Here is a 26,935-nt window from a genome sequence, read left to right on the forward strand (position 1 = left end):
AAGACCCAACACGCAGCCTGCGCTTGGGCTATTTTAGTCTTTGCTTGCCACTGTTGGTATTTGACCTCCAGCAGTAGTGCTCATATCATCTGGCAAGGTGTCATATCTACAGTGGCTGGGATGTCCCTCCTGTTCAGGCACTCTGTATCCAACAAGGGCAGCCTGTTTGTTCCCCCTTTGCTCTCCCACCCCTCTTCAAGGCCCACCTGACTGGCCCCAGCCGAACCATCCCACTCACTTTGGTGTCCAGACGGTCCTTGGGTGTGGGCGACTGTCTACAAACTCGGCAGGGGCCATCCTCGAGCTGAGCCAGTTTATAGACCGACGGCCATTAAATCAGATCAGGGCTTCCCAGCCGCATGGAGGTAGACTCGTCCTCGATTTATCTGCTGGGGGAGGGACCACTACTGTTGCAAAAAGTGCTAGACTTCATCTGTCAGAAATTGAATGTGCGCAAATGATTCAAGACCACAAACTCAACGCAGCAACATTTTAGTGTGAATATAGCTGTGAGCCTTTTCACCAGTTGAGGAAAAGGACAGGCACCCAAGTGTTTCAGTACTTACATTTTATTCAATGAAAAGACAATATCAATTTTAAAATAAATATGTCAGCAATTTTGTAGAAACACAGACATAGCTTAAAAAGTATTGAGAGAAACGGGCATCAAATGCATGCATGGAAGAACTTCAATTTACATATAAAAAGTAGAGATTTTCTTTTCAAAAACAGGTATTTGTCGATCCTAAGAAAATGGTCCCCTGTACAGCGCAGGACTGGAATCTGGGATAAAGGATAATTTTTTTCCCTTATAGGAACATACAGAACAAAATGACAAGTAGAATGGAAGATTTAGATAAAACCAAATGGGCAACATTGTGGCCAATGTTTTCACTGGAGAGCTTTATGTAAAAAGGTATCTTGTGCAGTACTTACCCAATCATTCCTCAAAAGTCATTTTTGTAACATATTTTTTGTTTAAATTAAAAAATATTCTTAATCACAGTAGTACTGTTGCCAACTGAAATATCTAAATGCACAATTTAAAAACAAATTGTTCTTTCTAGTAGTCACTCAAATATTGATCATTTTGGAACACAACCAGACTCATTTACCCCCTGGACTCTAAACTTAAAATATATGATTGAAAACCTTTAAAATACATAATGGAGGTTTACTGCCAAACAATAGCCTTGTCATAAAATGAAACACTCTGTTTAATGATGTTGCAGTGTAATTAAAACAAGTTTCTATTAACAAACAAATATTCAATGGTTAAAAATCAATCAAAAGCCTAGCGTTGTGATTGAAAGGGATGAATAAAACATGTTCCTGCAGCGTTGTGCAACTTTTAAATTAATTTTCATGGACAAGTGTCTATGCTCATAATCCACAAGGCCAGATTTTACACTCCTCCCCAACAGGTTCGGAGGCTGGGAGTGATGATTGCAGGAGTGTAATATTGCATGGAATGGATTTCCTCTGGGAACTGGCCCTCTCAGCCCACATGTGATGTTAGGGTGGGTTGGACAGGGCCTCAGATAAGAAACCTGCCCATGCTCCTATTCAGGCCCTTAACTGGCTACATAAGGGTTTTTCTCCTGCCCAGGTTTAATTTTTAGGTTGGCAGGCAACCGATAACTGAAGATAGGAAAGAAGTTCTCATCCTCAATTTCAACAGGAAGGAGGGATTGGGGAGGGTGGGGAACCACCATTGGAATGCCCATTCAGACCAGGGGTGCCATCCTGTCAGGTACCGGAGAGCACCAACACTCCATCTCTGCCCAGTCTACACACCCAACAGTGACAAACTCCACTCCTCGCCCCCCCCCCCACCAACATCCCCTTCTCTCCCCAGGACCCCTGTGCGCTCTGTAACTTAGCCTCAAGCTTCGTGCTGCAGTACCACTTCCATCCTCTGCAGTGCTGTGCCTTGATGGCTGGAGAACTGTTAGTCAATCTGATTGGCTAATAGTTCTCCGGGGGGGGGGGGGGCTTTTGCCCAAGTGTAGTCAGAAGTCCCACCTGTTGCTAATCAATGTTTAACGGAGTGTAAAATGGCAACATGACTCTATTGGAGTGACTCTCTGAAGGGCGAGCGCAGAGCGTGCACCTTGCTACATATTCCAGCCTAACCCATTTGCAGAGAAAGTGCAGGTTGAAAATCTCTTATCCGAAATGCTTTGGGCTGAGTGTAGTCTCAGACCTTGGAATTTTTTTTGATTTTGGAATATAGCATGCATGTGCAATGCACGTTGTGAATTGTGCGGTACACGTTGGGAACTGCACATGTGTGGAACATTGGGAACTGCGCATGTGTAGCCTGCCCGAAAATAAGTGCGGATTTTGAAATTTTGTATAAGGGATGCTCAACCTGCATTTCAAACCTAGTCTAGGAAGTACTGAAGAAGAGATAGTAAAACATTATATTAGGGAATATTTATTATTATTCTGATGTTTTTAAACAGCACTCATTCGGCTATATAAATTGTTCTGGGCCACACTTCCATTCCTGATGTTAAACAACTCTATCATCAAGATTTTCACAACCATGATCAGGAAGTTGGTAGGAAATTTCTAGCTCCGATAAAATAGGCGAGTCAATGGGATTTCAGCAGTATTTATGCCAAAATTAACAAGTGGCCAAGAGCAGAGCTCAGGAGAAATCCTGGCCGCTTGATGAAAAATAATTTGCTTAAAGACATCAACAGAAAGCGAGAGATCTGCACAACAAAACTTTGACTTAATTATGCTTTTTGAAAATTGTCAATTTTCTAATTACATATCAGAATGAGCAAAATAACATACTACAGCAAGGCATTTATTTAGGCGATAATTTTGGGTGGCATTTTTAGGTAGGATTCAGTGTGACAAAGATCAAGAGTCTAGTTGGATTGAATTGGACTTCAATTTGGATATAATGTAATATCTGAAAAGAATATCACATTTTAATCAAAGTAAATTAAATCAGTCAAGTTCCACGTTGTATGTTTGCCTTTGGGATCAATTCTAATTGTTTTGTCAGGCAGGAAATGGGCAGCAGTGAATCAACTGTCCAATTTGCACCACACCCCATTTGGCTGTGAAAATTGAGTGCTGTGAAAAATAGGCAACTGGCCACCTGAAGTCACTTTCCTTACTGCTCCGTTAACAATAGGGTAATTAATTTACAATATTTATCTGAAAATAAAATGGTATAAGTTCATTATAAGTGAGCAATGTGTCACAGGCATGTCAATGGGTTTTGCATTTAATGGCCAACAATCTGTCCTGCATACTTCAGTGTTTAATAGAAATATTTACAAGCACTATGGCATTGCAGTGATGCAATACTTCCATTGAGCAGCATACTAAAAGTCAGCTTTGACCAAACAGAACATTAACATCATTGTTCTCATTGAAACCCACCCAAACACATCTGCAGTAACAGCAGTGGCATTAGGCCAAAGTGTTATAAATATTCAGGACTCCTTTCTCTCTGTACACAGAAGGAAAAAAATTAGTACAGACCAGCATTTTTATTTCCTTGTTTTACTGGTGTTCCATTTTAAAATATGCAAAACCAGTTCAGACCAGTATTCTTATTTCTCGGTTTTCCTTCTGGTAGGAGTGTATGTAGCTCTTGATCTTCACTAAAGACAGAGCTTGGTTACAATCACACATCTCCTTGCATTAAAATACTATCCTACAATTGCTAGACATAGCCAGCAACAAAACTATTATGAAAAATGGATTTATTAAAATGTTTCTACATTAGTTTTCTAAAATGCTTATGACTAGAATAGGCTAATGACAACAGAGAGACATGAGGTATAATAAATATTGATAGTGCACATTCAACTCTGTTGTATTTTTCCTTCCTACATTCATAGTAACGTGGTATATATGGGAGTAAAAGGTAATTCATGCTGCAAAGGCAACTTGCACTGAGCCAAGAGGCCTGAGAATAGGGAAGCGCGTTGGCAGTGGTTGGCACTGCTGCCTCATGGCACAAGGGACTCAGAGTTACGGTACAGACTCGATGGACCAAATGGCCTCCATCTGCACTGTAGGTATTCCATGGTTCTATGATAAAGATCAGATTCTTAGGTTTCATCTGAATAATTGGGATGAAGCTTTTGTGATTGCTGAGCCTCGACAGGCAGGTTGGCACACAAAACATTAATTTCAGGTGCCTTGTTGATAACTGCCCTCAGGGAAGTCCTTAGCAATGGTAGCATAGGTGGGATGGAGAATGGCAAGGTGAGGTTGCTCAATCACAATGCCTGTGAAATACGGAACACTCTTCTTTATCCCATTCTAATTGGGAAGGTATCCTTCTAACAAATGTTGATCTCACTTGGTGGCTATTGGAGATGCTGGAGTAGTAAGCCTAGCATCTGCCCTTCTCTTCTGACAGTACTTTGCTAAAGGGGTCCTTTCAATGGCATTGGGTTGCCTGGTAGATGAGCCCCATAAATTTGGCAGTGGGACTAATGTCTGGACTGATTGGGTGCATGTCATCCTACTGCTGTTTCATATATATGTTCCAACTTTTAGTGGAAAACACATATATAGCCTACACAACAACTCAGCAATGCAGTTTTCATTAATCTACATCACAGGACCGGAATCACGTAAATTGACCATTGTACACTAATCTATTTGTTTTACCAGATTTTTAGAATTTTCCATCTGTATATTTCTAGATCCACAGTAAAACACTACGAGAAACTGATGTAACTTCATTTTACCGTCAATACAGCACTAAAAAATATAATAGCTATGAAATATCTATTCTTCTTGCATAGTTCATTTCCTTACATTGAATTTGCACAATTTACTACAGGCACTGTGCAACTAAGCAGTTAAATCATAACCAATGTCCACCAGATTCCATAACCCTACTTTTTAATCTGCTCCCTAAATTAGAGCACCTTCTTCCTAAACGGTCTGCCTTATATTCAGAGATTGCAATAGCTGTTGATTATTATGATGAAATCAGAAGGCAAATATAGCAATCTCATGCTCTCAGCATGAAGCTGCACTTTAAAGATACATAGGTTAAAGACAGTCCAGTGATACACTGATACTCCCTTTAAGAATGTCCCCCCACCCCTTCTTAAAAAATTGAATCCCTGATCGAGTCCTAAGGTGGGTACTGTAGGAGTAGGGATAAATCTTGAGTTGCTCCCCTTTGCGCTCAATATGAAGGATCTTTGGAATGGAAAAAAAAAATTGAATTCCAGGCATCCAGGGCTAGCACCAAGCACTCCTAAGTCAGGCTCAAAAGTCAAAATGAACAGATTAAAAATTTACTTCACTTAGGGTGACCAGACATCCTGGTTTTGCTAGGATATATCGTGGAGGTAGTATTATGTTTCAATGGTGGTGGTGGGGGAGGGGGGTTCTTCAGTGGTCAGAGCGACTAGATGGATGATGGTGTTTTCACAAAAACAACTTTTTTGACATAAAATAATAAAAAATTACATTCAGCTGGAAGCTCTGTATTGCTACTCAAAGTTCTTTAGCAATTTAATGGTGATACGCAGAAGTGAACGGGAACAGAGCTCACATGATTACACCCGCTATTCTCAGCAAGAACTGATGATAAACCATGATAGGTCAATGAGCAGAGGGAGTGATCTGACTAGTAAAGCAGGATGACAGAAAATCATTTATCCCAGACATAACTAACAGTACAAAAATGAGTTTAACATAATTATTTACACCTAAAGCTTTGATCCCCTTTTAATCCCAGTGAATTCTAAAAAACTTTTATTTTTCTTAAAAAACCCACACTTCTGGAACACAGTATTAGCACAACAAAATATTGCCAGGTGATTACATATGGAGAAAAGATTGCATCACTCCTGTAAAATCAGAACTTAGGAGTCCAGGGAGTAAAACATCACAGTTGTCAAAATGTAGGTCTCCTTAATTATTCGCAGTTGTTAACGGTACTTGTTGGATTATCACATTGGAGTTTACTGATGGACTGCGTCAGCAATGGCTCAATGGTTGGCATTAGGCCTCGAGTCATAAGTTTCAGGTCTTAATTATATCAAAATATTAAATCAAAACTGACACTCCAATGCAGTACTGAGGGGACACTGCACTGTCAGAAGTACCATATTTCAGATGAGAGGTTGAGATGAGCCCACATCTATTTGTCAAAGATATCATGGCGCTATTTCGAAGAGGACAGGAAAGTTGTGCCTGGTACCCTGGCCAATAACTATCTTCAATCGACATCTCACACAAATAAAAACAGATTACCAGGCAATTCTTGCATTTCTGTTGGTGGGAGCTTGCTGTGCACAATTTAGTTGCCATGTTTCCTGCAATACACTTCAAAAAGTACTTTGTTGACTATAACAAGTGCTTCAAGTGGTCCTGTGGTTGGGAAAAGGACTATATAAAAGTAAGTTTTCCTTTCCGATGTGCAGCAGAGCAGTGACGGCAACCTTCAAAATGGAAATATTAGGACCTCATCAAGACCTAAACTTCATTCTGATTAAAAACAATGTTCTTCTTCATAGGTATGGGCAGCACAAGCAAAGCCAGTAATTACCCTCTATCCTTAGATAGTGATCTCGTACAGTTGGAGTCCATAGAGTGAAGGTACTCCTGTTGTGCTCTTGGGTGGAGAGTTGCAGGATTTTAAGCCAGAAATGCTCAACACCCAAATTAAACTTTATAAAGGTTTATTGTGCTTGAACAATTTCAATTTTCCCGATTCATCTAAACCTCATTCCAACTGATGAAAAAAGGGTTTCAAGTTCCATTGCCCATGGCTCATTCCTGTCGATTTCCAGGCAACATATACAATGTCATAAGGATGTGTAACCTGAAGATTTATTCATTGATCTCAAAAGGAGAATCTGTACAACAGCTGAAAAGCAGCCAATCATCCACAAGTCATCAGTGAAAGTAGGAATGCTGCATTTAAACAGCAACTTTAGGATTGTGACGAGGACCACCAATATCCACTGTAATGTTAATGTACAATGGGTTATGTTCCACTGACAGCACTTTGTAAGCACAGGAGTTCAAACCATCTTTGCTCCAGACTTGTGAAACTTTCTTTAGTAGCTCCATCCTGTGAAGGTGAAGAGAGGTTTAAGAATTGCATTGATCCATCACAAAGAAAACAAACATTTATTGAGCAAGTACAGGATCTAGAATATTAAACATACCTGCAACATGGATCTCACAGGGTGGGACATTAAATCTATCTAGAATGAGGATCCCATAGGGTAGGACATTAAAAATGCCTACATGAAACCGACAGAGTGAGACATTGAATATATCTACAAGGATCTCACGGGTGGGGGGGGGGGGGGGGGCAGGGGATAAAGTGACTGAGTGTGTGGATGTAGGAAATGAAGATATAATTTATATGGATTTTAGCAAAGCCTTTGACAAGGTCCCACATGGGAGACGGATTGAGATGGTTGAAGCACAGGAGTAAGGAAACGTGTTGAGATGGATCCAAATCTGGCTTAGTAATAGGATGCAAAGGTTGGTGGTAGAAGGCTGTTTGAGTAACTGGAGAACGGCATCTGCTAGGTCCCTTATTGTTTGTTCTATAAATATGATATAGGTGAGAAAGTGAGGGGAATGAGAAGTACATTTGCAGCCAACACCAAAATTGGTAGGTTGGTTTACAGTGAAGAGGAGGGTTGTAGAGCACTGAAATATATAGACGGGCTGGTCAGTTGGGCAGAGTTGTGGCAGATGGTATTTCACACAGTATGAGGTGATGCACTGTGGAAGAAGAAACAGGACAAGTGAGTATGCAATGAATGGCAGGTCACTCGGAAGCCCAGAGAAACAGCTGGATCTTGGGAGACTTGTTCACAGATCCCTGAAGGTGTCACAGCAAATGAAGAGGATAATTTATAAAATTAATTTAGAGTACCCAATTCTTTTTTTTCCAATTAAGGGGCAATTTAGCCCGGCCAATCCACCCACCCGCACATTTTTGGGTTGTGGACACACTCAGACACGAGGAGAACGTGCAAACTCCACATGGCTCAAGGGGCGGAAGAATGTTCTACACCTAGTCCTTGTTCGTATGTGTGTTTCTTCATAACATTTGCACCTGATTTTTTCATTTGCAACAACATTAAGTACAAACTGGTTTTAAAAGGAATAATACATTTGGAACCAAATGAAAGCTGATACTGCAGAACTGCATATTCTTGTAGATTTTTAAAAATCTATACTTTTGAATGGTTGCCATTTCCTATATTACTTCAGTTTGGGATAGGAAGGTGAAATAAAAAACAAATGTTGAAAGAACTCATACGTCACATTTGACTCAAAACATGAACTCGGTTTCTCTATCCAAAGACCTGCAGTTTGCCAGCATTTTCTCTTTATATTTCAGATTTCTAGCACCTGCCGTACTTTGCTTTCATTTTTGTTACACTTGGGGTGTATTTTTTGAAAAAACCAGTGCTGTTTACAAATTGGGGAAAGGGAAACATCAGAAACGGATGAACAAGGAGGTAGATTAAAAGTTGTTGTCAAGATGCTTCGAGTTAATGATAACTGAGACTTCTGTGCAACCAAGTATCCTAAAAGATTAGCATGTAAGGATCTGAAGCTCAACAAAACGACACAATCACAATTGTGCAGGCCTCATAAAGGCTATAAAAAAAGCTGATATTTACAAAAATGATAGTGAACCTGGAAAGATAATGTTCATGCAGCTCGCAGGCATGAACATAACGACAAAGAACATAAAGGCAAAGAACAACTTTAGTCCTAAACATAAATCACCACGGTTTGGTTTGCAATTTGATGAGTGTGAGACCAGTGTACATCTTAGATTTGTGATGCCAGTTTATTCTGTTACAAAAGAAAAATAAACGTGGGGCTGACCTGCTCCTACTGAATGACATTTCCATTCCAACTCACCTCACAGGATTGACTTCATTTCCATGGTCCCTGGTGTGGAAGGTCATTGTGTATCTGGCAATTTCCAGAGGGGGGCGGACAACTTTCATTTTTTGCTGCTGAACCCTGGGGGGGGGGGGGGGGGGGGGGGAAATAAAACATTATTGCTACAAAGCACTTAAGCACAATGAATAAAATTACATTGTCGAGGGAGAAAGGAAGTTATTTTCTTTTTGTTTAATTTAGAATTAATATCTGTCAATGCAGTATAGTAATCATGTTAACTATTTTAATACAAGTTTATTCTGCAAGAGCAAAACTAGTTTTTCCTCTTTCCCTGATCGACACCCTGGCTGCTGAAAGAAGGATATGCTTGGAAGAGAAAGCTGCCTCCAGTGCTTTGTACACAAACACACCCAAACCTTTAGCCACAGCAAGTTAAGTCCTTCAGTGGAGGGAAAATACATGGGAAGATTTTCAGCAGTAATGGCTATGGAGCATTTTTAGTAAGTTACTATTTTCTATTTGAAGATCGGCATTCAATAAAATGCACCACCTTACAGGTTGGTGTGGGCTCAGATTTATAGCTAATTATTAAGCCAAGTTTGCTTTTCTACCCTCAAGAGAGAAAAAAAGACAGCCTGTCAATCCTTTCCCGAGATGTTTTTCCATGTAATTCTCGTATCATCCTGTAAATTCCCTCTGCACCCTCTCCAGTACCTCTATATCCTTTGAGCGAGGGCAGCTCTCCAGGCTGAGAGCTCAGAAGTGTTTGAGCCACAGGGTAGCAAAACCTTGATTATAGCAGATTCAAATCTGGGTCTTGACTTCAACCTCCCCTTTCCTCAATGGTCCCTTCAACTATATTACAGATAGGTAGAATCTCCTAGGACCTAGCCCATCCCATTCCAATGATGAAGTTGATGTTCTTTTTTGCCTATTTCAAGAAGTGTAATTTTGAGAAGTATTTTTAGAAGATCGAGCCATAATCTGTACAATCCCCATAGAGACCAATAACAAAAAGAAATTGGAGCTTCCAATGAATAGTTGAAAAGAAGTCACAGCAAGATTTTAGAAGAGTATTACTGTAACAAACAAAGCAAACGCAATATTAGAAAAACCCATTTTGTTTAGCTACTACCGAACAGAAAATTTACTTCTTCCATTTAAAACAGAAAATACCACTTCACATTTATACTTCACATTGTCTCTCAAGTATACATTCAGTTCACCCAGAACCAGTCCAAAGTGATTCGTAGCAACCGAGGGTTCACTTTCATCCTTTCCCCTCAACAGCTTTGTAACAGTCTTGCATAGCGACACTGTTCCTGGGGATCCTCTCGCTCGCTCAAGCTGGGTGAATCTTTCAGCCTTGCAATAAATCCTCATGAATTTGGTCTTTCAAAATTGGAATGTGAGCTCTCATCTGCATTCCTATTTGCTGAACTATAGAGATGGGTTGCCTGTATCAGCGTTTTCCTATCTTACAAATCCTGGCAGACAGCCCCTCAGAAACTCTTCTCTCAAAGTCCACTTCTATGCAACATGAATCAAATGGACATTGTACTCAGAAATGCTGCTTCTTTTTGTTTTACTCCATTCCATTTTGGAATCAAATAACCAGTTTAAAATATAAGTTTACAACTCAACGTTATCAACATCTCTAGTTGGAGACCAGTAGCCTATATCCACAGTCAGCACAGATGCTTCCAACATTGATCAGGAGCATGAACACCTTACACCTTCCTCTCAATGAAACAACCTTGTATAAAAGTTTAGGTTTAATACGTATTTACAATTAGTTTAAAGTTTAATTATGCATCGTGATCAAAGTATATCAGTTATTAAATATTATATTCTGTTTAACTGTAAGCAATGCAAGACAATAGTACACCACATGAATCGTTATTTTGACAAGTGAGAAACACCATAAGGCCCCAAGCTATGTAAATCATATCACATTTAAGAATCATATAATTCCAACATTGCAGGAGGCCATTAGGTCCATCGAGTCTGCACTGACCCTCCAAAAGAGCACCCTTACTAGGCTCACTCCCGTGCCCTATCCCCGTAACCCCACCTAACCTTTGAACACCAAAGGGCAATTTAGTATGGCCAATGCACCTAAGCTGCACGCCTTCGGACTGTGAGAAGAAACCGAACACGCAGAGGAAACCCACGCAGACACGGGGAGAACAAACTCTGCACAGTCACCCAAGGTTGGAACTGAACCCGGGTCACTGGCACTGTGAGGCAGCAGTGCTAACCACGTGCCACCGTGCTGCCAATTATGATTTAATTATCGAGAAAATGCCTCAAACCATCAAGGTTGAGCAATCCGAGTGCAGGACAATCATACTCACTGGCAATTAAAATGAATCAGTGGCACTCAATGCTGATGACTCGGGACAGCTAGAAAGCTGTATTGTGCAAAACAAAAAAGTGGCAAGGGTCAATCCGGTCCCATCCTGTCAGGTCCTAGTCTCCATTCCCACATTCTGCCTCATACCCTTGGCCGAATCAGGAAGCAAAAACCCACTTTCATCCAGTAAAGTTGCTGCCCAGCTTGCCAAGTGTTACTATTGTTGCTTAATAAATGTTTCCTCAGTTGATTCGCACCTGTGGTTAACGAACAAGTTAATATTGAATGCTGGCTCACAGATGTGAAGGTCAAACACCCTCATAACCGAAAAAACTTTTAAAATCTTTAATATTCAAACAACCCTGATCTACTGTCAGCAGAATTAATCAAAAAACATGGTAAAAAACTTTATTTTTCCAACAAAGAGGAGCCACAGGGCTTTAGTCATGGCAAATCAAGTTCCATTTAAGGGCTTATGTCAAGCTGAAACATTTGTACTGAGTTTGAACAGGTTACATGAAGGCCTGTTGGATGTTTCTAGCCAAAAAGTTCAGACAAAACTCCTTGTGTAGCCCTGATGAGAAGCAGCCAACTCCTGGCCAGGAAATTACAGGCTTGTAGTGCGAGACTTTCCAATCAGGTGAAGCGATGGATGGAAGCAAAACAACAGGCCTTCAGGACGTGTGATTTATTGGCAAGCAGTCCGAGAAGTGCCACTCCAAACAAAAAGTGTCTGATCAAGAAGTCATCTCCCATGATTATGTCTAATAAGATGTTCAGCTGAGCCAGCAATTAATCAACTTAATACAAGATTATCTGGAATGGTGAGGCCACATCCCATTTTCTTTTTGCAATAACCAGCAATATTTGGGGACCTTCAGACATGTCTACTAGCAGACAATTTATTGTAGAATTTTTCAATGGCAATGTCTATTGCCGGGCCAGAAACTTGCACAACATGTCCCTGACAAGCCCACATCAATGTTCAAGCATGAGGCAATTAATGCCAAGGAGGGGCCTTACCATCCAATCAAAGATCCCATGACCAGAGGTCCAACATGGGAGCTGCTGATTTGTGATGGAGCGATACAGAGCACCTGAACATGGAGGTGTACTCTGACCAAGAGGTCTTAAGAACAGCCACCTGATCATAATTATGAAAGGACAACATCTTCACAAGGTGGCTAGCGCCCGCAACTGCAGCCGAGCAGCTACCATGGTTGAAGGTGGGGGAGGGATTACCTGGGATTAACTGTGCTTCGCCTCCTCCCAAAATAAAACTCTCCTGCCATATTATACTGGCCTTGTTTCAACCTGATGTGCAAAGCCCCCATACTGACTAGAATCCCTGTCAGTGTAGAGTATTTGTTCTAGGCGAAAGAGGCCTTAATAAGGCTTTCAACTGGCTAGCTACATGAGGATGAGTAGCCATTCCAACCCGGATCCAGACTCCTTAAAAATAGCTCCGGGTCAAGATAATAGTGCTGAACCAACACAATGATGTGAAATTGTGGGCCCGCATGCCTGTTGATTCTGTCCCACTGCTGACTGAAAATCCCACCTCATATGTCAATGCTTGCTGAAAAATACTAAACCCAGTGAACTCTCCACATACCAAGTAAACTCACCACTCCCCTTCCTTCAGTGATTAGAGGTAAATTAATTTGCGTAACAGCTCATTGTAAACTTGCATGCTTACATAAAATCTCAGTTAACTCACTTCCTTTCACAGGCAGCTAAACATTTCACAATACCTCATCAATAAGCTGGTAGGAATCATAAACCATCTGAAAGATAACAAATGATTCAACAACCAGTTTAGTTGGGCATTGTTTCAACAGGACTAGAACAAATACTCTACTCTGATATTTTGGTGTTTATGTTCCATACAAACTCCTCCCATCCTACTTCATCTCACCCTCTCAGCATACCAACTTCTACCATGAAAGCTATGGCTCCTGTTAGTGAGGTCTTTGCACCAGAATGGGGAGAGCTCTCTCTGCCCACCTCCAAATTCCTGGGGCAAAAATATACAGAAGTAGATCAGAATCTCATTGCTAAATGTGTTATCACTCTAGGTAATCAGTTTACTTTTGTGCCAATCTTCATCTCCCCTCCCCCCCCCCTTATCCTCTCACCCCCGCGCCCCCCCCCCCCCCCCCAAAAGGTTGCATAAGCCACAAACAGTTCAACGTTGCACCTGTTTTAAGAAAAATCCTGCTACTTTTCAAAAGTTAGACACAAAACACACCAACTGTATGTAAACGGCTTTAGGACATCTGTGGACATGTGCAAATCGCAGATATTCTGAACAATCGAGGTTCAGGATTGTAAACTGATAAGTACAGTCCAATATAAATTAATAGTGCTGATCATTAGCCCAGTAACTAATCCAATTTATTTATCCCATTTCATTTCAAAAGTCTCAATCTTGCAAATGCAAAGCATTTAACGCCACCTAAAATATCCTAAAATTTCCTTTAAAAAAATGTATCACTTCACACGTCTCTATATTAGAATTTATCTGCAACTTGCCCATCCATAATGTCCTTTTGAAGTTCGACAGTATCCTCCTCATAGTTCACAATACTTCCAAGTTTTGTGTCATCCACAAAATTTCCAATTCTGCCCTGTACACCAAGGTCTAGGTCAATAATATCGAACAGGAAATGCAAGGATCCTAATATCTAACCCTGGGGAACTCCACTAAAAACCTTTCTCCAACCGAAGAAACTTCCATTAACCACTATTTGCTAATCTGTGTCACTCAGCCAATTTTATATCCATGTTGCTACTGTCCCCTTTTATTCCAAGTCTTTATGCTCAAGTCTGCTGTGCGGGACTGTAGTAAATGCCTTTTAGAAGTCCATGCACAACATTAGAGTGTTACCCTCATCAACAACTCAAGCAAGTTAACCTTTAATAAATGCCTTTAACAAATCCATGTTGGCTTTCCTTAACTAATCTGCAATGGTCCAAGTCACTCAAAATGTTTGCCCTCCAGAATTATCATTTCTAAAAGCCTCCACATCACCATGGTTCAACTGACTGACATGTAGTTGCTAGGCTTATCTTTTCACCTATTTTGAACAAGGGTGTAATATTTGTAATTCTCCAATCCTCTGACAACACTAGAGTAGAAATGAAGATTGGAAACCAGTTCCTCCACAATTTCCACTCAATTCCTTCAATATCCTTGATATCTTTGGATGCATCTTAATCAATCCTGGTGCCTTATCAACTTTTAAATACATGCAGCCTATCCAAAGAACAAAGAAAAGTACAGCACAGGAACAGGCCCTTTGACCCTCCAAGCCTGCGCCGACCATGCTGCCTGTCTAAACTAAAATCTTCTACACTTCCGGGGTCCGTAACCCTCTATTCCCATCCTATTCATGTATTTGCCAAGATGTCTCTTAAACGGCACTAGCGTCCTTGTTTCCACCACCTCCTCCGGCAGCGAGTTCCAGGCACCTACTACCCTCTATGTAAAAAACGTACCTCGTACATCTCCTCTAAACCTTGTCCCTCGCACCTTAAACCTATGCCCCCTAGTAATTGACCCCTCTACCCTGGGAAAATGTCTCTGACTATCCACTCTGTCTATGCCCCTCATAATTTTGAAGACCTCTATCAGGTCATCCCTCAACCTCCATCGTTCCAATGAGAACAAACCAAGTTTATTCAACCTCGCCTCATAGCTAATGTTAATCCAGTACCACTTCCTCATTAATTTTTAACGCTTCAAGTTTCTGAACTAACTCCTCTGGCACCATGGCCTGGGCTGTTAAGTATCAATTTAAACCTCAGAAATGCCCCGTGCATAAATCCATGTTTGGTCCATAATTGGCCCCACACCTCCCCTTTTACTATTTATTTACCGATGAATGACTTTTGGATTTCCTTTCATGTCAGCTGGCAATCGCTTCTCATACTTCCTCCTTGCTCCTCTTATTGCTTTTTCAATTCCCCTCTGAGCCTTCTATATTCCACTTGGTTCTCAATTGATTTACCACCTAACATCTTTCATTAGCTTTTTTTCTGTTTGATCTCTTTCTCAGCCATCATCTGCATTTGTTTGCCCAAGCTTTCTTTTCATGGGAATGTACCTCAAGTGTATTTGAACTATTTCTTTAAAGGGAGCCCACTGTTCAGTTAGAAAAACAAATTACTGCGGATGCTGGGATCTGAAACCAAAAAGAAAATGCTAGAAAATCTCAGCAAGTCTGGCAGCATCTGTAGGGAGAGAAAAGAGCTAACGTTTCGAGTCCAGATGACGCTTTGTGAAAACTCCTGTTGTTCAGTTATAGTTTTGCCTGCTAATCTTTGATTCCAATTCATCCGAGCCAGGTCTATACTTGCAATTATTGAAGTTGGCTTTTCCCCAGTTAATTATTATTACTCGGGATAGGGCCTTATCGTGACCATATCCAACCTACACTTCATAATAATGATCACTGTCTCCTAAATGTTCCCTTACCAACACTTTATCCACTTGGGCCCATCTCATTTTCCCAAGATTCAGGACCAGCAATACCTCCTTTCTATTGGACTGGAGACACACTGCTGTAGGAAATTCTCCTGGACACAATCTAAGACTTCTTGCTCCTTTATCCCCTTTACGTTACTGTCCCGGTCTTAATTTCACATGCTGAATGTTCTTGATTTATTTTCTGACGGGCTCCAGTGTTTTCACTACAATATTATAGATGGAAAATATTAATTACTCCGATCTGCAGCAATTATACAGAAACATCCAAAGGAAAAATTCCAGTTGGCAACTGACTTACCTTATGCGAAGATCGTCATCCTCACCACCCCAGCCCCAATAGCGATTAGAAAATCCATTGACTCGGGTGAACTGCTCCTTGGTCATTGCCGTTGCTCCACCAAAGTACCCTTTATAGCGCAACCTTGTATTTGGGGGGAAAATATGCATTTGTAAATTATACTTTTTGCGCATTTTTTTCCCAGCAAAGAGATAATTCAGCTCGACTGCATATTGAAAATCTGTCAGCTTAGAGCAGCAATATGGATCCAACTGAATACAAAGAGAGCATTTCCCCAGTTACAAACCCCAACTACCAGCTGAATGTTGAAAGCTATTGCCCGATGATCTGCTTCTCCTGATCATTAAATACAACAAAGGAAAATTAATAATTCATTACAATCCCCACAAAAATTTTAAACGTTTCACCCAAAAACATAGGATTAATCTGGAGTACAATTATCAACTTGCACAAATTTAAATGGTGAGCATGCTGAAAGCAAACACAGTAACTATCTGCTTTCAGTCAATGTGCAGAGGTACAACAATTGCTTGAAAGCGATAATACATTTTTCTAGTTCCAATTTCAAGCTTTAGAAGGCACAAATGTGCACAAGGCATTAGAGCAATGTCCTTTCTCCTTAGAGATCTTTAAAAGCAGAATATTAGACCAGAAGGCTCATCAAATAAATTAGAGCATTTTCAATACCATTATCAGGGAGCCATGAACCAAAACAAAAACGTGCCATTAACTTTCTCATTAATTTGACAACTTAAAAGATAAAATATGGGCAATAGAAATATCATCCTAATGTATAAGTGAGTGCATGGACACAAGTGAAATCACATATGATGACGTGACATGCTTACATGGCAATTCGATTCCTGTCGTGCACATCCAGATGAAAAATTGTCAGTACCATATAACTTGAATATAACTGAAGAAAAGATGCTATTTGTTACTAAATAAATTAGTTCCCTAATTTCTGGAGATCAGTATTACAATTGTTTGTCACCCAAAATGCACATAAAGTAATATTTCTGTCAATGACCACTAAGTAAACAAGCAACAATACTTGCAGGCAGTACTGATGGAATTAGTGGCCTTCCTGGCCAACCTGGTGTGCACATCATATTTACATAGAATGAACATTACTGTGCGAAACCAAATCGACAATGTTTTAAAAGAATAGGACAAAATAGATAGTTAATTTCTTCCAAATCCAATGGCAGATCTTGCAGTACCCAACTTCCAACACACCCTTGCTATCCCATCTACTGTGTGATCAGTTGGTAAAAATGTTCTGCTGGACTCAGCCCTTTCTCACTGCGAACACCACTTGATGATTACCCTTTCAATAGGAAGATTTATTCACAGAAGCATAGGGCTTACGAATAGGCCATTTGGCCCTTTGAACCTGCTCTGCCAACCATTCAGATCATGCGTGATCTGGTTGTGGTCTCAAATCCACTTTTCTGCCTACCCCCCCCCATAACCCTTGGCTCCCTCATTTACAAATGTCTATCCAATCAGCCATGAATAAATTCAGTGATCCAGTCTCTACTGCTTTCTGGTGAAGAGAATTGCACAAACTGATGACCTTCAGTGAAAATAAATTATCTTCATCGCAGTCTGTTTCTTAAACTATGCTCCCTAGTTCTATTCTCCCACACAAGAGGAAACCATCCTCCTGGTATCCACCCTGCCACGTCCCATCAGGATCTTGTATGTTTCAATAAGATCACTTCACATTCTTATAAGCTCTAATGGGTATAGGACCAACCTTTTAAAATTAATGTACGGGGTTTGGGTGTCGTTGGCAAGGCTGGTATTCCCCCCCATCCTTAGCTGCCCTTCAAAAGGTGATGGTGAGCTGCTTTTTGAACCGCTGCAGGCCTATTCAACCTTTTCTCGTAAGGTGAGCCCTTCATCTCAGGATTGAGTCAAGTGAACCTTCTCTGAACTGCTTCGAATAGTTATTTAAATTAAACATCCCCACATTGATATTATTTACTCTCTCGTATAAAACTTGCTCTTCCACTGAACTAGGTTTATTGTGAAGACAATTCTGAGTAAGGCTGCACCCAATTTATCATTGAATCAATTACAGTATGAAGCATGACTAGCTTGACGACAATACCAAAGGAAAACAGAGCACAATTCCAAGAAACACTCAACTAATGTAATATGTTCCAACATACTGGTGAATTGCATTATGCAATACAATGCTAATTTGCTCTCAGAGACCACCGTCATAGAATCATAGAATTTACAGTGCAGAAGGAGGCCATTCGGCCCATCAAGTCTGCACCGGCCATTTGAAAGAGCTCTCTACCCAAGCCCACAACTTCACCCTATCCCCGTAACACAGTAACCCCACCTAACCTTGCATAAACTGAGAGGGTGTCAGCCACAGAATTTTCACCATGCACCTGATATACCTATTGGCACTTTGGCAGTGAGGTTTTCAAGTGAGAAGCAAAAGCCTCAGGCAGATGGGGGTCATACATTATGTGAAATCAGCATTGCAACAGGCTGCTTACGTTAAAAAGGTGAAGTCCCAACACAGTGGAAAAGCCAAACTGTAAAATCTGTGGGATTAGTGTTTGAGACAGGCACGGAGGTTGAAAGTAAATCTCAAAATTGATGGGGTAGTGAGCTCACTGTACCTTTGTATTTTTGTGTTGTGCTTTTTCAGCTTCCAGACGGCAGGCATTTCACCTTTGGTTATTTGGTTATTATTAATACTTTCTTCTCCTAAGAGGAAGGAGATCAGCAACAGCCCCAGCAATTAGCTTCTGTCAAATGATGCTAGGTGAGGGCAATTGCTCAGAGAAGGCTATATCCACCACTCAGGGATCCGGAGGCTCCTGCTTGGCTAATTCTAAGAGCAGTGTTTCTGGAAGCCACAATTCTCCACGTTAGTCAACACAAACCTCTGCAGTCTTCTGGGTGCCTGCAGGACCATGCATTGCCAGTGGCTTTCAAAGCCACCAAAGCTTTTACCATTGTCGCCTTCTAACTTGCTGTAAGGGATATTACCCACACCTCCCAGTGATCAGTAAAGTTATATTAAGCAGGCCACCAGGGATCCGCAGTACACCACCTTCCTCAGTGAACTCAGTCAACAGGGAAAACTGTGGGAATTTGCACTGGTGACGTCTGCCACATCCAAAACATGATTAACCGCATGCACACTGCCATTAGTACACCATCAGAGTTCCCCAGTTCTACTTTTCCCTTTTGAAAATATTGTTAATGAAAATGAGCATGTTTTGAATTTCTAGCGGTGATATCACCTGAAAAAACTGAAGGAATACATAGAATTGTCACCTCAGACAGTGATGTCCTAAGAGCATATGCAATTCACGTGAAGTATCATGAATTAATTTCTCAAGTGCTCAATGTACAGTGTTTTTTAAAAAATTAAATGTTTTGTTACGCCACTACGCTAACGAGGTGCACCCTAGAGGACTGAACAATGCGAGTGGAAATTTACTGCTTACATCTGGGCCCTTCAGATGTTCATGGCTTGTAGGTTCGGGGTTCTCGAGTTTGTGTGCAATGCTGCATCATGGCTGTCAGGACAGTGTAGTCCAGCTGACATGCTGGTGCCAGCACAGATGTCGGTTCTGAAGGATCAGACACCCTGGGAAAATTCAACAATGGCACAGCTGAGAGACTGAGAGTTCCTCATCTGCGACAGCTCATAAACATTGATCCAGCAATCCAGCCAAGATGGGCATTTGTCTGCCCAAGATGAAGCCCTTTCAGCTTCTCCCAGAGCTGAAAAGTATGCAAATATAGACTGCTGATTCCCTAACTATATTGTTCCTCGAGCTGACTACTTCTCAATGGTGGTTTCCAAGTGCTAATCAATTTGACACTGCACACAGACTGAAAGTGGTCACCTCCGTATCCCCAGCTATGCTGTTGAAACTTCTTGGTAACCATTACTTAAGTGATGCCAGCACTTTATTTTGATGAACTTTAGTCCACCACATTATTATCTTCCACTTGATAGCGAAGTGGATCCTCCCGATCTGGTGAGGTCTCTCCGGGACGGTGTCTTCCACTAGCATATGTTGCTGCAATTCTCTCCTCAACAGATTGTTCCTACTTGGATGTTTCTGGAGGAGGAGGTACAACTTACTAATATGAATGGTACGTCGGGGGGATGTTAGGATGGTAGGTAGAGATTAGACAATTGTCGGTACAGTAAGAAGTCTTACAATACCAGATTAAAGTCCAACAGGTTTGTTTCAAACACAAGCTTTCGGAGCACTACTCCTTCCTCAGGTGAATTGAAAACTAATTTAACAAAACATAATAGGATGTGATCTGCCCAGCAGGTAGAAATCTGCCTAGAAACAGCATTAGCCAGGATTCATAAGACCAGATGCAGTGCATCTTTCCCACTAACAAGCTTAGCAGACATCAAGATAGAACTAAATGTGAATTGCATATTAGCAGAAACAGCTTATCTAGACAATTGGGAGGTCAGTGAAACATACACATGCTAACTTCTAGAGTCAAGAAATTTGACAGGGGCAGACAGCCAAATACACAGAAGTAAAAATCAAAGTGGAACAAAGGTATAATTAGCTCAACCTCAGAAGCAAGGGAGGTCAATTAACACCTAGCAGCCTCAGGAAACGAACAAGCCAGCTTTCCAGCTAACAACCTGGAGGCCACGTTTTATTGTTAACAGCCTCTTAAGTCTTAGAGCCAAGACAGTGCTGAAACCTTCCTAAGGGAGTTTAAATATATTCACAGGTCCAAGGTAAGACGTTTCCCAGACTTGAATACCATCCCTGTATTGTGTAGTAACCTTACAGATTTATTTAATTTGGCTGTTGTTTGGGGGAACAGGGGAAGTCTTAAGGAGTTCAGGTCTCAGATATATTTTGGAACAAGGGGAACATTCTAAATCAAATGTGAGTGTTTAGTAATTCAAGTACCTCAATTGACAGAGTAGAATAGTCCTGTTGTGTGTATTTGCTTCGCCTTTACTTTAATAAATAAAGGTTACATGACGACTGGTCTATTTATTCTCATTGGGGTTTTTAGCTGTCTCCTCACACCATTACAAAACCGAAGCTATACATCCCCACACACGGGTGTTCCACGTTGGATGCCCTCGCAGACAACATCACCGTGCTTTGTAACACAGCCCAAACCTAGATATTGTCCAGGTCCCCCTGCATTTGGACATGGACTGTTCAGTATCTACGAAGTCGCAAATGGTGTAAACAGTGTGCAAACATCCCCATTTCTGACCTTGTGATGGAAGGGAGGTCATTGATGAAGCAGCTGAAGATGGTTAGGCCTAGGACACTATACGGAGAAATTCCTGCAGTGATACCCTGGAATGGAGATGATTGGCCTCCAATCAGCACAACTGTCTTCCTTTTTGCCAATATGACGTATTTTTGCCAATATGGCATATTTTTGCCAATATGCCAATCAGCGGGGTTTCTCCTCAAGTCCCATTGATTCCAATTTTGCTTGGGCTTTTGAAGCCATACTCAGTCAAATGCTGTCATAATGACAGTCACTCTCACTTCACCCCTGGGGTTCAGCTCGTTTGACCATGTTTGAACCAAGCCTGTAATTAGGTCAGGGACTGTGTGACCCTGGTGGAACCCAAATGGAGCGCCAGTGAGCAGGTTATTGCTAAAACAAGTGCCACTTGACAGAGCTGTTGATGACCCCTTCCATCACATTACTGATGATCAAAAGTAGACTGAGGGAGCAATAATTGGTTGGGTTGGATATGCACTGTTATTTGCGTACAGGACATACCTGGGCAAATTTCCAAAATTCCAGGCCACAGAAACCTTTTGACATCCCAAGAGTACTAACATAACCCCTGAGAAATGAAATGCTACACCACACACATTGATTCCCCCCCCACCTGCTTCCCTGCCCCCCTCAAGAGGCCAATTCCTCCCGCCGCAATGGCCACGGCCTGCCTCACCCCGCCGCTGACTCTGCTATCTGGCCAACTTTGCTCTCGGCCTTGCCTGCAACTTTCAATATTGACTTTTTTGGAAATCAAGGACAAGAACAAAAGACAGTAAGGGGAATAAGAAAAGTGATGGGCAGCTAAATCAAGAGGCAGAATCAAACAGGACCCGAGTTGAAAAATACTGGAAACGGGACAAGTAATGATAAAAACACAAGCTTAAAGGCTTTGTACATTAATACGGGGAGCATTTGGAATAAAGTGGATGAATTAATCATGCAAATAGATGTAAACAAGTCTGAATTACAGAGACATGGCTGCAGGGCAGGAATGGAAACTGAACATACAGGAGTATTCAGTATTTAGGAATAACAGACAAAGAAGAAAAGGTAGTACAGTTGCATTGCTGGCTAAAGAGGAAATTAACTCAATAGCGAGGAAGAATATTAGCTCTTACAATGTGGGTAGAGCTGAGAAACACTAAGGGGCAAGAAACGTTAGTGGGGGTTGTATATAAACCCCCAAACTGTAGTGTTGATGTTGGCAATGGCATTGGCATTAAACAGGAAATTAGAGACTCATGCTATGAAGGAACAGCTAAAATTATGGATGACTTTAATCTCCATATAGAGTGGACAAATCAAATTAGTAACAATACTGAGGGGGAGGAATTCCTGAAGTGGTTTTCTGGACCAATATGTTGCGGAACCAACTGGAGAACCCCAGGCCATTCTAAACTGGGTATTGTGTAATGAGAAAAGAATAATTGGCAATTTAGTTGTACGAGACCCCTTCGGGATGAGTGACCACAATATGGTAGAATTATTCATCAAGATGGAGATTGACGTAGTTGATTTGGAGACTCGGGTCCTGACTCTTAATAAAGGAAACTACAGTGATATGAGGCACTAGTTGGCTATAATGGATTGGGGAGCGTTACTTAAATGGATGGCGGTGACAGGCAATAACAAACATTCAAGGAGCGCATGTGTGAACTGCACCAATTGTTTAGTCCTGTCGAGCACAAAAGTAAAACGGGAAAGGCGGCCAATCCATGGCTTACAAGGGAAATTAGTGATAATATTAGATCCAAGGAAGGAGCACACAAATTGTCCAGAAAAAACAACAGATCTGAGAATTGGAAGCAGTTTAAAATTCAGCAAAGAGGACCAAGGGAGCGATGAAGAATGGGAGAATAGAATAACAGTAAGCTTGCGGTGAACATAAAAACTGATTGTAAAAGCTTCTAAAGGTATGTGAAGAAAAAGGCGAATTTATAATGGGGAGCAAAGAAATGGTTGACCAACTAAATACATACTCTGGTTCTGTCTCCACAAAGGAGGACATAAATAACATACCAGAAATGTTGGGTAACACAGGGTTTAGGGAGAGAGAGGAAGAAAAGGAAATAAGTATTAGTAAGGAAATGGTGTTGGGGAAATTGATAGGGATTGAAGGCCAATAAATCCCCAGGGCCTGATAATCTACATCCCAGATGAATGGGTGGTCATCTTCCAAGATTCTATAGATTCTGGAACAGGTCCTACAGATTGGAGGGTAGTTAATGTAATCCCACTATTTAAAAAGGGAGGTAAAAAAGAAAACAGGGAATTACAGACCAGTTAGCTTGATATCGGTAGTGGGGAAAATTCTAAAGTCTATTTCAAAGATTTAATAGCATAGCACTTGGAAAACTGAAAGGGTCAGACAGAGTCAGCATGGATTTACGAAAGGGAAATCATGCTCATTATGATTATCTGTATGGTTATAAATTGAGAGAGAGAGGAATGTGCAACCAAACGTGGGTGTCCTCGTACATGAGTCGCTGAAGGCAAGCATGCAGATAAAGGTGGCAAATGCTATGTTGGCCTTCAAAGTGAATGGATTATAATACAGGGGCAGGGATGTCTTGCTGCAATTATACAGGGCCTTGGTGAGACCGCACTTGGAATATTATGGTCTCTTTATCGGAGGAAGGATGTTCTTGTTATAGAGGGGAGTGCAGTGAAGGTTTACCAGACTGATTCCTGGGATAGCTGGCATACGAGGGTGGATTGAGTTGGTTAGGATTATATTCACTGGAGTTTAGAAGAATGAGGGTGGATCTCATAGAAACCTATAAAATTTTAACAGGGCTGGACAGGGTAGATGCAAATAAGATGTCATGGGGAAGTCCAGAACCAGGGGTCACAGTCTGAGGATATGGGGTAGACCATTGAGATGAAGAGAAAAGTTTTTCACCCAGAGGGTGGTTGACCTGTGGAATTCGCCACCACAGAAAGTAGTTGAGATCAAAACATTGTATGTTTTCAAGAAAGAGTTAGATAGAGCTCTTGGGGCAAAAGGGGTCAAAGGATATGGGAGGGGGGGGGGGGGGGGGGGGGGGGAAGCTATGAGTTGGATGATGAACCATGATCATGATGAATGGCAGAGTGGGCTCGAGGGGCCAAATGGCCTACTCCTGCTCCTATTTTCTATGTTTCTATGCTTATACAGGTAAATTGCACTTCTGGTGAATTGGTGAGGGGTCAGCCATAGGTATGCAAAAAGTTAAAAGTTTCTGAAAGCATTCTTTCACTGGTTTATTGGTGTATGTCGTCGCACTTTAGGTTCTCTGATAGCCAACATTTCCACAGTCAGTTTTCAGACATTTTACAGCTTTATCAACTGATTTGAGAAATCATACTCTTAAAATCAGCACTGCCCTACAAAAAAGGAGCCTCAGCTTTTGTTTTTCACAAACCAAGGTTTCTCCAAGTCAGTACACTGGCCAATGGATTATTATGCAACCACAATTTGCCGTTTCGTCTCCCCCATTGACTCTCTGTATTGTATTAAGATTAGATTGTGTCAAGATCAGATTCAACCACGTCACCTACTTGTATCCTGTAGCATTTCGACCTACAACAAGGTGTTTTGGTTCATGATCACAGAGGTACAGGTTGAAATCATTTTCTGGCACCAGATCAACATCATGGAAAATGAAACAGTCCCATTGGTGTTCCTTCAGTGATTCCAGGAAGCCCACATTTAATAGTTTGGCTCGATTAAACACACCGTTGCCAGCCTGGTGGAATAAATAACTTCTGTCAGCAGGCTAACTTAAGGAAAAGTAAATTTAAAAGTATAATAGCTTCCTATTTTCCTCACAGGGTAATCAGCATGTTCTTTACTTCTTTCAATGTTCTTAGACTGCTGTTAAACAACCTAAACACTGGTCACTCAGATTTATCTGATTTAGTAAAAGGTGAATTTGAGCACTATAAGAAGCAGCAGCGGATGACACTGCATTGTATACTTTAATTATAAATGGTTAAATTTTAACTCCACCTTCAATTGAATACATTGAATTGTTATCATTATAACTGCCAGTTTCCTGCAAAACCTGTTCTCAGAACCTTTGTTGGTCTAAATGAATTCTAAAGTTGCAACTTTGAAAGACATTGAGAATAGGGAGTATGTGCCTCTGCCGCGAGAGATGGCAAGGTCATTAGGTATGCTACCAGTGGATCTTTCTGAATCCAAGGGCAGGGGTCTGCAAGAGCAAGCAAATATGAGAAAGACGGCATTGACAATGACGAGGAGATCTTGTGTAAATCTCCTTACTGCTTTTCAGAAGTGAGAAATGCAAAAGTACAGACAGAAGATTTGTGTTACACAATCAAAATAAAAATGTCAAACTTAAACAAAAAAGTTAGTTAACAACATAATGAGATGCAGAATAGCACACAGCCAACAGGAGATAAAGGGCAGAGAAAAAGACGAGACGAATGGGTAAAGGTAATATGTGCACTGGATTTTTAGAAACACCAAAAATAAACACAGAAGAGAAAGGTAAAGCAACTAAGAGAAACCGGAACATCCATATTTTATATTGTTTTTTGTGAAAAATATTTTAATTCAAAATTTAACATTTTAACAACACCCCAACACCACTGCGTGCCCCCCACTGAACCATTCCCACCCCCTCCATCCCTTGACGGCAACCAAATCCCCAAAATGTCAGACAAACAAACCCCATCTCTGGTGGAACCCCTCATCTGCCCCTCAGAACAAATCTCATCTTCTCCAAATACAGGAACTTCATTGGATCCCCCAGCCACGCCGAGACACAATGGGGAGTAACTGACCTCCACCCCAACAGGACCCGCCTGTGAGAGATCAGTGAGGGGATGGCCAAGACATCTGCGCCCGCACCCATCTGCAACTCCAGCGGGCCTGACACCCCAAATATGGCCTCCAGGGGACCCGGCTCCAAATCCACGTACAAAACCTCAGACAGGATGCTGAAAAACGACTCCCAAAATTTTTCCAATTCCGGGCAAGACCAGAACATATGGACATGATTGGCTGGCCACTCCCACACCGTTCGCAGATATCCTCCACCCCCTTAAACAACCGGCTCATCCTCACCCTCATTAAATGCGCACTGTACACCACTTGTAATTGAATCAACCCCAGCCTCGCGTACAAGGTTGAAGCGTTAACTCTTCGCAACACCTCACGCCATAATCCCTCCTCCAACACAATCCCCAACTCTTCCTCACACTTGGCCTTAATCTCTTTCATGCACACCTTATCCTTCTCCATGATCCTACGGTAAATCGCCAAAATGACCCCTCTCTCCAGTCCCCCCACAGACAGCAACCCCCCCAGCAAATCTTTAGTGTGGCTACCACCACAGGGCTACTGGAGTTACTTCCCCAGAGTAAACGGTAGTTGCGCCGTTACCGGTGCCCGCAACCCCAACCCTTTACAAGAACCCACTTCCATCCGCACCCAAAAAGCCTCCATCACGTTGCTCCAGTCCTGCACCTTCTCCACATTCGCCGCCTATTAATAGCATAACAAGTTCAGAAGGGCCAAGGGCCAACCTGCCCACCGACTGCCGGCCCCTCTGGAGCACCGCCTTCCTTATCCTGGCTACCTTCCCTGGCAACACAAACAACA

The 26,935-nt window shown here is 41.5% G+C and overlaps 1 protein-coding gene across 2 annotated transcripts in view; it reads right to left on the reverse strand.

The window, feature by feature from the left end:
* Positions 1–553: 553 nt before the first annotated feature.
* The window catches only part of b4galt4 (UDP-Gal:betaGlcNAc beta 1,4- galactosyltransferase, polypeptide 4), a 67,396-nt gene continuing 41,014 nt past the window's right edge, over positions 554–26,935 (reverse strand). The window contains exons 4-7 of one of the 2 annotated variants that reach the window (XM_038802413.1): positions 24,865–25,052; positions 16,039–16,161; positions 8,908–9,012; positions 554–7,081 (exon numbers count right to left, since the gene is read on the reverse strand). In XM_038802413.1, coding sequence (XP_038658341.1) covers positions 6,928–7,081; positions 8,908–9,012; positions 16,039–16,161; positions 24,865–25,052 — 570 coding nt within the window. In that variant the 3' untranslated portion in view covers positions 554–6,927. The remainder of the gene's footprint in view (positions 7,082–8,907; positions 9,013–16,038; positions 16,162–24,864; positions 25,053–26,935) is intronic. The other variant, XM_038802414.1, reaches the window with a different exon arrangement.

This window comes from Scyliorhinus canicula, chromosome 7 (genome assembly GCF_902713615.1).
Source record: "Scyliorhinus canicula chromosome 7, sScyCan1.1, whole genome shotgun sequence".
Lineage (NCBI taxonomy): Eukaryota > Metazoa > Chordata > Chondrichthyes > Carcharhiniformes > Scyliorhinidae > Scyliorhinus > Scyliorhinus canicula.